This window comes from Onychostoma macrolepis, chromosome 10 (assembly GCF_012432095.1).
Source record: "Onychostoma macrolepis isolate SWU-2019 chromosome 10, ASM1243209v1, whole genome shotgun sequence".
Taxonomy (NCBI): Eukaryota; Metazoa; Chordata; class Actinopteri; order Cypriniformes; family Cyprinidae; genus Onychostoma; species Onychostoma macrolepis.
Window position 1 is genome coordinate 25,164,654 of NC_081164.1, and position 13,883 is coordinate 25,178,536.

A 13,883-nucleotide genomic window follows, 5' to 3' on the forward strand; every position below is an offset into this window, starting at 1 on the left:
AATACTAAAACCTTAAGTAAAAATAAAATGAAAGTGGAAAATATAAAAATAAGTTCAAACTAAAAATATTAATTTATCTTGATACTAAAATAACACTGAATATTTCACATTTGAAGAAAAACATGAAAATATAACACATATGTAGGCTACTGTAAGACTGCAAATCTTGCCACTGATATACTTCAGTAAATGAAACTTAAAACTAAATATACTTTCAGTTTCAAAAATATATTTCATTGAGCTTTACTGTTTTTTTTTTTTTATAGCATTATGTAGTACATATTTAAAATATATTTTAGGTAAATTGCTGTAAAGAATTGAGCCAACGCAATAATTAAGAGAAACTGTAAACATAAGGTGAGTTTTACTAAATCACACCAGCTAACTCAATACCAGAGATTGGCTTAGTTTACCCAAAGCTCTCTGAATCATAAAGCCCTTCAGAGCCGCTCTGATCATGTTTAACTCTCTGAGAGCTGCGTCTGTGCTGATCTGGTGATGATGAGACAATAGCGAGGAGATCTGCTGCCATCACACTGAATAATTAGTGCTTGTGGGAGGAAACTGCCAATCATCACTGAAAGAGACGAAGGTGTGATACCTGCTGTTACGCCATTACAAACAACAGCGGCCTTCACTCACACACAACCCGTCTGTCCTGTGCACATATGCAAAGCAGCGCAGGAGACCTCTATGGTGTGCATGATGTCTTCAGTGAGGCTTTGACAGTCTCCTCAGCATCTCTGTGTCAGATTGGACAGATGCAGAGATTAGTTTCATCATGCATTTCAACTGCACTTTTAATCATATTAAAGGTCACATAAATTAAAGTTAACATTGTTGCTGTAATGCCCAAATCATGCGCCACATAAAAAGTTTTTCAAGCATGTGATTCAGTTTATGAATTCTAATGACAGCGCATCAACATGGCTAAATTCAATGATCAAATATGTTAACTTATAATACACTTTAATGTAATTATTCTAGTCATTAATTATATAAATGCATAGTCTATCGTGGTTTACAGTAAATGGGGTCGCTTATCCACTTTATTTTGCAAAGCGGAAATAAAGCTATTTTCTATGAATGTGCGAGACTTCCGGTTCATTAGTAAATAATTAAAAATAACAAAGGGCAGTAAATGGTAAAACTATTGTTTATGATTATAACAATACTTTAAAATAACATTGTAACAAATATTAACAGCAACTGACACCGGAAATCTCCCACATTCAAGTTAAAATAGCGACGCTGCTCGTATGTTAAAAAATAATGTGAAATAAGGAAAACACTCCCTACGCTTTTCCGGCAAAATAAAAGCACTATGTAATGTGATTTTAATGAAACTGTTAGCCTATTATTAATAAACTCAATTTTCTTATATCACTGTACCATATTATTATTATTATAGTAATATATTTCATTAATGATTTATTTAATTTGATAATAATAATAATCATTGTAATTTGTTATATATTTGTTTTCAAAATACATAATAAATTACAATTGTAATCTAATTTTGGTTATATTTTGGTATACATTTAAGTACTGAGTAATGTTAATTAACTATATGTACTTACTGTATGGTTAGGGTTAGGATTATGGTTTGGTTTAGGGTTACTTGCATGTAGCACAGCAGGTAGTTTTTAATCCGCTGAACAACTACTTGGTATCAAATGGATACCTGGACAATTTTCAATGTGCTTTCCAAGCGCACCACAGTACAGAGACAGCACTCATTAAGATAATAAATGATATTCACTTTAATTCTGATTCTGGCAAAATATCAGTTCTGGTACTACTAGATCTTAGTGCTGCGTTTGACACTGTTGATCATAACATACTTCTAGAGAGACTGGAAAACTGGGTCTGGCTTTCTGGGATGGTACTCAAATGGTTCAGGTCATACTTAGAAGGGAGAGGTTATTATGTGAGTATAGGAGAGCATAAGTCTAAGTGGACGTCCATGACATGCGGAGTCCCACAAGGCTCAATACTTGCACCGCTCTTGTTTAACCTGTATATGCTCCCACGAAGTCAAATAATGAGAAAGAACCAAATTGCCTATCACAGCTATGCTGATGATACACAGATTTACCCAGCCTTATCTCCAAATGACTACAGCCCCATTGACTCCCTCTGCCAATGCATTGATGAAATAAACTGTTGGATGTGCCAGAACTTTCTTCAGTTAAACAAGGAGAAAACTGAAGTCATTGCATTTGGAAACAAAGATGACGTTCTCAAGGTGAATGCATACCTTGACTCTAGGGTCAATCAACTAAAAACCAAGTCAAAAATCTTGGGGTGTTTCTGGAGACAGACCTTAGTTTTAGTAGTCATGTCAAAGCAGTAATTAAATCAGCATACTATCATCTCAAAAACATTGCAAGAATTAGATGTTTTGTTTCCAGTCAAGACTTGGAGAAACTGGTTCATGCCTTTATCACCAGCAGGGCGGATTACTGTAATGGTCTCCTTCCAAAGAAGATCATTAGACAGCTGCAGCTGATCCAGAACACTGCTGCCAGGATTCTGACTAGAACCAGAAAATCTGAGCATATCACACCATTTCACTCATTTGTTTCCTTTTTCTAATTTTCTTTGCACTACATCTCCCACAATTCCTAGTAAACTACATTTAGGGTGAACTCTATATATGGTGCACTACATTACCCATATTCCCCTGTTAAGGACTATAAATAGACCTTGCTTCTTTCCTTTGTCCTGTTTGCATTGGTGAGGTGTGGGTGTTTGAATGGGCACCCAACCATGTCCTTTGAGTCCTTTCCTTAGGATACGTTAAGTACGTTTATTTGCCAATTGTATAGTTTGAACTTGTTTAGATATTTAATCCTTATTTGGATTGATGAGTTGTTTGTATGAGTTTGATTTCTTTTTTTTTGTATTGTTTGTAGTGACCTAAAACCACCCTGTTTATATTGTGCATCATGATTGTCCTGCTCCATATGAACTGCATGTCATGTCAACTGCTAAAGATTTGTGATTCTTCACTTCAGTGGAATAAAGAAGAGCAAAGGACTGGTGTTTCTTTCAGTGTTTTAATCAGACATGCCACCAAGTTTCTACAATTTTTAACGAACTTTGGATATTTTAACATCTCGTATTCAACACTCAGGTCCTTACACTGGCTTCCAGTTACATTTAGGATTGATTTTAAAGTACTTTTACTCGTTTATAAATCTCTAAATGGCGTAGGACCTAAATACATTGCAGATATGCTCACTGAATATAAACCTAACAGACCACTCAGATCATTAGGATCGAGTCAGTTAGAAATACCAAGGGTTTACACAAAACAAGGGGAGTCTGCTTTTAGCTATTATGCCGCCCGCAGTCGGAACCAGCTTCCAGAAGAGATCAGATGTGCTAAAACATTAGCCACTTTTAAATCCAGACTCAAAACTCATCTGTTTAGCTGTGCATTTGTTGAATGAGCACTGTGCTACGTCCCAACTGATTGCACTATGTATAATAATTTTCTATTCTTAACAGTTTTAAATGAATTTTAAATCAATTTTTATATCATTTTAAAAGTTTAAACAGAAGGCTGAAGTACATGCTGTGATGGTAAAGAGAATGTGGGCAAAGAAAGACAAGTGTGTTGGTTAATCAGTCTATTTGTTTGGTTTATGATGGTCAAAGTATAGAGGTGAAGTAGTGGAATAGTTTTGGAAGGTTTTTTCACTTTGTGCGGAAGAGTTTGAACAAAGCTTTTGTTTTTATTGTGATAATTTTTTTAATGACTATTCTACTTCCTTTTATGTAAAGCACTTCGAATTACCACTGTGTATGAAATGCGCTATATAAATAAACTTGCCTCGCCTAACTAATTATGCATAATTAATTGTTATTATAATAGTAAGTGCATGTTATATGTGTAACAAGGACACCTTAAAGTTATCCTAATTTTTATAATTATTTCATTGTTTGTAATGAAATAATGCATAGTTTCATGGCAGTAAATCTCAGGTGTGGCGAAACTTCAGTGTGTGACTTGATTGGCTGCCGTCTTTCATTGGCCCCGCCCACGCCGTGCGCGCTCCCGCTGGACTCATAAACTCTCGCGCTCAGACGAGACGCAACACAAACGCGTAACTAACGCATCAATAGGATCGATCTGTCGATATATCAGGACAGTGAGCGGATCGATCAGAGGAATAAAACTAACTATTGACGGCGGATTTAGTTCAAGCGTTTCTGCGAGAATTCAACAGGTTAGTAACGTTAGCTGTGAACTCATCAATGTTTTCAATCTCAGTCAGAAACACGGTTTACGGAGCAGCTCGAGTCGCTTCGGTCTTTTTATTTGATATCGATTCTATTTGATTCTATTCTTTGTGTTTTGATTCTGTCGCTGCAGCTGTGAAATGAACATGAATAATCCGATTTAGATCATGTACAGTAACCTTAGTATGTTATATAATGTATATGAATCACATTCTCTGGCGCTCGATCATCAGTGACTAATGAATCATGAATCACATTCACGTTTGACTCGAGGGAAACTTTATATGAACTGATTATCAAAGATTCACTTCTGATCAGACAAACATCGATAACGTTACATTTAAATGAATTAGGGCATTTAAAATGAACACTCAATGTTGCTTGGTTGTAGTTGAGGATTTATGGAATAATAATAACAACAATAATAAAGTACTTGGAAGTATTTGTTTGATAATTTTATTTATTTATTTGCTGTTTTAGATCACAATGTGTAACATGGAGCCTCTTTTACCTGGATTCAGAAACGCACTAAAGGTGAGTGTGAGTGTGTGTGTGTGTGTGTGTGTTAGATCAGGGCGGGTCTGTGCTGCGCTCTGATTGGATGAGCTCTGCGCTGCTGTAGAGTCATTGGAGGTCAGCTGGGGTTCGCCCACGCTGGCACGGAACAGGAAGGCCATATATGGTGATGCGCTCCCATTGGTGGAGCAGATAAGCGCTTGAGCGATGACGCCATGCATGAGGCGTGTCCTCTGGGTTTTCCTGCCTGTGCTCAATCAGCAGTTTCATCACTCACTGTCTGAAGTTTATAGGTGTAATTATGGAGTGTAATATCTTGTGTTTTATTTGTCTCAGCGTCAGGCGGCGTTCGAGATGTTCGAAGACCCCATGTCTCTGTTCTCGGGCTTTTATGCGGTTGAGGAGGAGCAGGCCGCTCAGGAGGTCCCGTCCGGTCTGGACTGTTTTTCCCAGGGTAAATCAAAGCAGCAGAACCACAATTAATCACAACATGTTTGGAGGGAGAACATTTTGGATGCTTATCAATTTGAGACCATTTTTTCCTCTGGGCATTAGGGGTCAAACATTTTTTGGGTATTGCAATATATTTTTAGCTATTTTGTTATTATTGCATCATTAAAATAAGTAAAGATATGCATTGATATAAAACAAATATTAATATTTATTAATATTCAGTTTTATTATTCTAACTCCTATTTCAAATAGGCACGATATGAATTAATATTCATATTTGTTAATAGTAAAATATATTTTAAAATAAATAGACCTCTATTTAAAATATGCATTGATATTAATATACACTTATATTTATTAATTTTAAAAATTTGATTTATTATTCTAACCTCTATTTAAAATATGCATTGGTATGAATACATATTCATATATATTTTATTCGTAGAAATTCAGATTTGTTATTCTAACCTCTATTTAAAATAGGCATTTATATTAATTAATATTCTTTTTTTTTTATTATTATAAAAATACAGTTTTATTCTAACCTTTATTTAAACTATGCATTGATATGAATATAATATATTCGTATAATATTTATCAATAATAAATACCTATTTAAAATATGCATTGATGTGAATATTTCTTACCAAATTTAAATGATAAAATAGTGAAATTTTAAGTTTTTATGGCTGTATTAGTAGAAATTCCCAGTTTCAAAAAAAAAACTCTAAATGCCCGGTGTTGTATGTTTGCCAATTAAACCCTGATGCAAATATGTCATGCGTGTGTAAGCTGACACAGATCTCTGTGTTCTGCAGATGCCGGCATGTGCTCAGTTCCTCTGCTGACACCCTGCAGTAAAGCCATGGTCAGTCAGGCACTGAAGGACAGCTTTAACGGCTTCTCCAAGGTGCAGCGCGTCTGCGGGATCTCCAACAGTGAGTCTCTAATGATCTCTGCTGTTTGTTTTGGGGACGGGTCGGATGCATTCGTAACGCTCTCTCTGTCCACAGACCCACGCAAGTGGACCAAGCAGCACGTCCTGCAGTGGCTGTACTGGGCGTCCGGAGAGTTCAGTCTGACCAACATCAGCTTCTTCAAGTTTGACATGAGCGGACAGGAGTTGTGCGACCTGGAAAAGGACGGATTCCTGGATCTTGCTCCGGATTTCGTGGGCGATATTCTGTGGGAGCATCTGGAGCAGATGATGAGAGGTAACGGAGGATTCCGGTCTCAGACTTTCATTAGTGATTGTAACGCTCGAGCTCACGTTTTATTCGGTGTGCTTTTCTCCCGCAGCCTGTCAGGAGGATGATGAGGCCAAAGTCTTGAGTCGCTCGTCTGAGTGCAGCTGGACCAGCAGCAGCTCCGGCAGTAAGTCTGCACTTCACTGGGGCATTTACATGCACTGATTTATGGATGAATCCGATTCACATTTTCATTTACATGCACTGATTTCTGGATTGAATCCGATTCACATTTTCATTTACATGCACTGATTTCTGGATTGAATCCGATTCACATCGTCGTTTACATGCAACTGATTTCTGTCAGTCCAAATTAATCCGATCTTTGTTTACATGTGCATTACATCTGTTTTGAACAGAATCTCCGCTTTTAGTGAGAATAGAGTCTTTAAGGCAAAGCCAGTGTGTTTTTCATGCTTTTTGCTTTCATATCATGTCTCTTCTAGTGGAAAGAAAGCATCCAGAATACACATTTATGTGTTTATTTTATTGCACTCTATCTATTTGCATCTGTAGACTTCAATCTTTGTCACACCACACTTTACAGTTTTATTCCTCTCTATATTCTGAAGGTTTGTTCGTATTTCATTTATACAACATTTCACTCCTAAAAACACTGTGAAAATTAGTTTTCTGATTTATGGAGTGATGAAAAAAGAAATCCGGAATCCGCCTCTGGAAAAACAACTAAATAAAACTAAAATTTTGAAGCTGGCTTTATCCAATGTTTTGGAAATGTATGCAAATGAATGCATATTTAATTAGATAATCCCTAATTTGCATATTTAAACCAACATTTCAGCAAACTTGTCATTCAGAACAGTCGTTTATATTTCTTAAGGTTGGAAATTGAAAATCAATTCCAATTCCAGAATCAGATGCTTGTTGTAAAATAAAATTTTCGATTCCGCGTATCAATTCCTGTGTGCGCATCTTTTTTTAGGTGGTGAAAAGGGGCTGTTAAAAATGCATTTGCTTTGTGTTTCCATTTTAAATTCTATGAGATTTTGTTTAGTTGTCCAATATTTTGTCTTCAGAATTGTGAGAGAACTACAACCTCCATTTAAATAAAAAATAAAATAAAAAAAAGTCTAAATTTATCCAGAATCGCGCCGCTCTATTTTGCGCACAAACAGCTCCAGTTTTTATGTAGCCTGCTGATTTTTGTTCATGGTATTCAGCTGCAATTAAATGTTTTGCAAAAAGAGACACAGAATAAATACAGTATGTTTGATATCTAAATGTTTGACTGGAATCGAAACTGGGAATCGATAAGAATCGGAATCAGTAAGCGGAACTGGAATTGATCAAATTCAAACAATACCCAACCCTACTGTTTCTGTTAGTTAACTCTTTATTGAGTTCAGAACAAACTCTGATAGATTGTGTGTGTGTGTAGGTCTCAGTCTGGAGGAGTGTTCTCTGAAGGTTCCTGATACTCGTGGAAGTCTCCTGCGGGAGCTCTTCGAGACGCCTGAGGAGTCGGGTCTGCTGTCGTTCGGTCAGGAGCTCTCCATGTACCCCAAACCTCAGCTCAGCACCGTCAGCGTCAGCTACGCCAGTCGAGAGAGAAAAGCAGCTCTGTGTCTCGCAGCAGGTCAGATCTCGCGCCTCGTTTGAATTCGATCAATTCCAATTCTTATCAATTCCCAGTTTCGATTCCAATGTGGTTAAAAAATCATTTATTCTGTGTCTCTTTTTGCAAAACATAAAAACTACATAATGATTCAATGATTCACTCAAGATTTACTTGTTTCGTTACTGGATGAATCAGTGTTTTTTGAACGAATCTCTTGAATGAATCATTCAAAGACAAATACATTTTTAACAGCTTGTAAACAATGTCACGCAGCGTTTCGTTTAGCCTACCTCAGTGTCCACAGCTCGTTATTTGCTAGAGAAATGAGGTCTAGTGAAGAGCATTTTGCTAAATATTAGACTATACTTCATTATATTTACCTGTTAGTGATGTCTTAATTATGTAATGTATGTTTAAATAGCCTAAATATTTTATAAAACAAGTTATGACTCTATAAATTATTAAATTTCAACAACAAATAGAAATTGCATAATTTAGAAGTTAATTTAAAATGTTTGCATACAAGTTTTTAATTTGAGTGTTGATTATTATAGTTAAAAATAAATAGTAATTGAATTTACGTTTGGTCTCTGTGTTAATTGTAACCTTATACTACTACTAATTATAATTGAATTTATTTAAAGAAAGAGCAGTTTGTTCAGTGAACCATTGTTACATTTAGAAAGAAAGAAAAAGCAATTTATGTTTTGTTTTTGTTTTTTTCGTCCTGCTTTACCGAAACCATACTGAACCGTGCCGTAAAAGCGAGGTGCATACCGAACCGTCATGTTTGTGTACCGTTACACTCCTAATTTTTAACATCCCCTTTTCACCACCTAAAAAAAAAAAAGATGTGCACACATGAATTGATTGGTAGAATCGAAATCTTAAGTACCTTAACCTTCTGACCTTAAGTATCCGATTGAGGAATTGTAATTGATTTTGTATTGATGTGATGTTCCTCACAGTGTCGTCAGTGGAGAGCGTGGAGAGCACAGACTGCTCCGAGAGCGTCCTCCGCTCCTGGGGGAGCCACTCGTCGCTCGCCGATGCCCAGCGCGTCCCGTCCTACGACAGCTTCGAGGAGGAGCTCGGCGTGGCTCCGCTGGGCCTCGGGAAACAGGGCCTGTCCTTCAAAGACTACGTCCAGGAGAGGAACGAGCCGCTGGAGCAGGGCAAACCCGTCATCCCCGCCGCCGTGCTCGCTGGATTCACCGGTGCGTCTCATTCATGCAGCTGACGCTGGCTTTTGTGTAAAGAAATGTATTTGCACTAAATATGGGTAAAACTTACGAAAAAACAGTAGTTGATACTCAACAATTTAACACAACAACAGTTTTGCAAGAAAAAGCTTTTGGATGCTTATCAATTTTCCCGCTGGGCATTAAAGGTCCAACATTTTTCTGGTACAAAAACAATATAATTTTTAGCTATTTTGTTATTATTTCATCATTAAAATAAGTTAAATTATGCATTGATATAAAAACAAATATTCATATTTATTATTCTAACCCCTAGTTCAAATGCATGATATGAATTAATATTCAAATTTGTTAATAATAAAAATTTATTATTGATTTATACTTCTGACCCTATTTAAAGTATGCATTGGTATGAATTATATTCATTAATCACAGAAACAGTCTGATTTATTATTCTAACCTCTATTTAAAATATGCATTAATAATAATAAATATTCATAGTTATTAATCATACAAATTTAGATTTATTATTCTAACCCCTATTCTAAGTGTGCATATTAATAAATATTCATACTTATTATTATTATTATTATTATTATTATTAATTCAGATAGTTTAAATATTCATGGATATGAATAAATGTTAATTTATTAATAATACAAATTCTAATTTATTATTTTAACCTCTATTTAAAATATGCACTGATAGGAATAAATATTCATATTTATTAATAATTAAAAAAAATCATATTTATTATTCTAATCTAGCCTGTATTTAAAGCATGCATTTATACAAATAATACATGTTAAATTTTATTAATAATATAAATATTTATATTTATTATTCTGACCCTATTTAAAACATGTGTAGGAATAGGAATAATACATATCCATATTTATTATTCTAACCTGTTTAAAATATGCATATTTATTAATCATATCAATGCACATTTATTCATAATAAACATCTATTTAAAATATACATTGACAGGAATAATTATTACAAAATGTGAATGGTAAAATAGTGAAATTTGCTAACTTTTTATGGCTGTATTAGTGTAAAAATCTTTGAATTGTTGTTCATTCAAAACTTTCATTTACTATATCAAAAAACAGTGAAGTTTTGCAACTCTAAATGCCTCGTGTTGCATTTTAGCAAATTAAACCCTGATGCAAATACATAACTAATGGCTTCCTAAAGTATGAATCCGAATGCTTAATGCTTAAACTCTATATCATTGGTGCTTAACAGGAAGTGGCCCCATTCAGCTGTGGCAGTTCCTGCTGGAGCTGCTGACCGACACGAGCTGTCAGAGCATCATCAGCTGGACCGGAGACGGCTGGGAGTTCAAACTCACCGACCCCGACGAGGTGAGGAGCCCTCACATCTCTTCACTTCTACCTTTAGAAGCATAATGGCCCAAAACACAACTTTAAAGACCTTTTATGTTAGAATAAACAATCTCACGTGTCTGTTCTTGTGCCGTCAGGTGGCGCGCCGCTGGGGAAAGAGGAAAAACAAGCCTAAGATGAACTACGAGAAGCTGAGTCGAGGCCTGCGCTACTACTACGACAAGAACATCATCCACAAGACTTCAGGGAAACGCTACGTGTACCGCTTCGTCTGCGACCTGCAGAACCTGCTGGGATACACGGTGGAGGAGCTGCATGGCATGCTGGGAGTGCAGCCGGACACCGAGGACTGAAGCGGCGGCGGGAAACCTGACATCACGTCCAGACCTCAGAGAAGGTCTCTGTTTGAGGAGAACGGCCGGTTCGGTCGACGCACGCTTGTCGCTGCGGTTCTTCGGTCAGCCGAGCGTTGAACACACTTTAAAACACTGGATCTGATCTTTTGACGCTGTGTTCACAGAACCAGACGATTCCTGTAATAATGTAGATTCACCAAGAGACGGAAGAGAGTTGATTTTCCAAGCACACGGCTGGGATTGCCGCATCTGTGATTATCGCAGCGGAGCTCGCGATGCCTTCGGAGAGTTTCTGATTGATTGCTTTTATTGAGAACCGCATTTTCAGGTTTGAATCACTTCTGGTGGCCTTTCTAATGGAGAGACTGAGCATTATTAACAATCACTCTGAACTTTGTTTTAACTCTTTCCCTGCCTCTTTTCACTGTTATACGCTAGGGGGCGCTGTTACGCACCTCCTGAATGAGTCTAGAATCACTCGATCAAAAACACAGGCGAGGAAGACGCAGAAACGAGCGATCTCATATGTATGCATATGCATATGAAAAATAATGTGATCATGAACACTAACCACATATAAATGAAAACTGTCTAATGTTACCGAGTGAAATGTGGATCCAGAAAGTGAAAGAAAGTACTGATGGAAGCCATCTACTGCATCTTTGCTTTGATAAAAATGCGATTTTTCTCAGTTTTTTGCTCAAAATGTTGCTTTTTTTTATGAAACCTACCTACATTCAAGTGTTGATTTATAAAAAATGAAAAACAATACTTGAAGCTAGAATAAAACTGATTTTTTTTGGTTTGAAAGTAGAGGGTCTGGTTTTTATTTTGATGTATTGCATGTTCAGATATTCATACAACGAAATATTCTGGGACCATGAAATTTGAGTGAAAATCAGCTAAAACGCTGACGGTGGCTGGCAACTTTTTTTGAGTTGATCTTGATTTGATCCAGGATTCTTCGTTTTCCTGATATTCCTGTATATTCTGTGAGTGTTTCAGTAGAAACTGCTGATCTTCTGTGTATTTATTGGAGGATAGCTGGTCTATGGAGGGATTTCGTATCGTTGCTTGTTTTTGCTCAGGCCAAAGGGACGTGGCGGTTTCACGTCTGAATGTTTACGTTTACCAAAGTTACGAGATGCGGTTAATCTGTGGCCGTTTGGCAGACGCTGAACTGAAAAGCTGCTGTAATCTGCTTTCTTTTCGCACATCGATGATTGACTCATTCTGATCTCACAGGGAACGACTTTCAGGATCAGAACGACTGTTTGACTGTACATTTATGCTGTATATTTACTCCAGACTTCTACACTATTATCATAATTTATACAGAAACCGTGTGATTATTAATCACTGTGTCCTTATGTTTGTATGAGTTTATGTTTGTATACAAGTGAGTTTGTTTGTATTTAATCGTTTTCTATATTCGGTTGCTCTTCAGAGAAGGTCTATTTTGCAGATGAATATGAAAAGTGATTTATGATGAGGAGTTTTATTGATCCATTCAAGTGTTTTCAAGAGTATATCTTTATTATCAAGCCTTTATTAGTCAAAGCAGCGCTGTTTGTGCTGAACGTCCCAGTGATTTTTACACCGGTGGAAACATGTTCATCAAGATCTGTGTTTAAGAGCCGTTTGACTCATGAGAATCTGTCCAGACATGCATCTTTATGTCATGAAAACACTGCCAACAGTATAGTATCTCTGTGAAAATCAACAAATAAATTCTCTTTAAATGAGGTGATGTGTGGAGCTGGTTTCTCTCTTGAGTGTGTGTGTGTTTGAGATGTTTGACTGATGTTACAGTGTGTAAGAAATTAGTTTTCTGACTCCAGGCACAACAACATTCAACAATATATGACTCCAAGCAGTTTAATTAAAAGTTTCCTGCTAAACAAAACCTATTTTAGTCTATGGAGGCTCATAGTTTCTGTACACTGTAGGATTCCTAAATTTTAAGAGCACAGTCTTATGTTTTATTCATTTTAATAGTTTTTCTAGGTCTAGAAATCACTCTTTTGAAATCAAACTTCTTCATTTATGTTCATTTTCCATGGCTGTGAATCCTGGTTCTTCAATGAAAAACAAAGTGGATTAAAGGTGTTATTTTTAGCTTCTTTTTAAGCTTGTTTTGTCTTGTTTTAAGTCATCTTGAGGCCCCTAGTGGACCCCTGGTTTAGAAGCTGCATTAGTGACTCACAGAAGCTTGTGGTTGAGTGTGTTTAACCCACAGCTCTTAGACATTAAACACACACACACACACACACACACACACACACACACACACACACACACACACAGACAGCTGAGTCAACACTCCTAATAGAAACTCAACCGATGCTCTCCATACACAACTGCCCTCCGCATACGGCCGTAAAACACACACACACACACTTCACTGATGAGTGTGTGTGTGTGTTATTGTATGCTCCTCCTGTGAACAGCTAATAGCCAATTACAAACATCATGAGAGATGATTTATTACCAAACAAACAAAGAATGTGCAAATCTGAGACTAGAAAGAATCAGGAACCAAACTGATTATTATCTGTTCAGTAACCAGTTCTATAGCATATTTAACTAAATCTAACAATAGAGCTATTCACACTATGCTTAACCCCGGGTTATATCTGTTATTCTAAACTTTTAAATCTGGTAAAGGTGTATTTTCACTTGAAATTTTCAAAGTGGGGTTATCTAATGAAGCAGCTGAAGACCCCTCATCCACAGGTACTTAACTAAGCAACCGTAATTTTACTACAATTCTACTATAAACTTACTATAATTTTACCAGAAACGCTAAAATTCATTTATATTTAAAAAATCTCAATTAAATTGGACTGCTCATTCTTCATTATCCACCTTTTTTTCCTGGACATTTCCAGTCTCTTGTGTTCCTAGTCAAATGCTGAAAAAAAACA

General features: G+C 36.4%; 1 protein-coding gene across 2 annotated transcripts; it reads left to right on the forward strand.

Annotated features, from left to right (window-relative positions):
* Window positions 1–4,095: 4,095 nt before the first annotated feature.
* ets2 (v-ets avian erythroblastosis virus E26 oncogene homolog 2) lies at window positions 4,096–12,701 on the forward strand. Of its 2 annotated transcripts, XM_058790152.1 has the most exons (10): window positions 4,096–4,238; window positions 4,732–4,785; window positions 5,104–5,221; window positions 6,039–6,158; window positions 6,234–6,434; window positions 6,520–6,594; window positions 7,867–8,064; window positions 9,015–9,263; window positions 10,500–10,618; window positions 10,738–12,701. In XM_058790152.1, the coding sequence occupies exons 2-10, from the start codon at window positions 4,738–4,740 to the stop codon at window positions 10,951–10,953; spliced, it is 1,344 nt and encodes a 447-aa protein (XP_058646135.1). In that variant the 5' UTR covers window positions 4,096–4,238; window positions 4,732–4,737; the 3' UTR covers window positions 10,954–12,701. The 2 variants fall into 2 exon arrangements, with proteins under 2 accessions (XP_058646135.1, XP_058646136.1); XM_058790153.1 differs by lacking the exon at window positions 7,867–8,064.
* The last annotated feature ends 1,182 nt before the right edge of the window (window positions 12,702–13,883 follow it).

Bases quoted from the DNA above. Each gene is read 5' to 3' on its own strand.
- ets2 (XM_058790152.1), top strand. From the start codon at position 4,738: ATGTGTAACATGGAGCCTCTTTTACCTGGATTCAGAAACGCACTAAAG. The intron at 4,786-5,103 runs GTGAGTGTGAGT...TATTTGTCTCAG, and splicing joins GATTCAGAAACGCACTAAAG to CGTCAGGCGGCGTTCGAGAT. The intron at 8,065-9,014 runs GTCAGATCTCGC...TGTTCCTCACAG, and splicing joins AGCTCTGTGTCTCGCAGCAG to TGTCGTCAGTGGAGAGCGTG.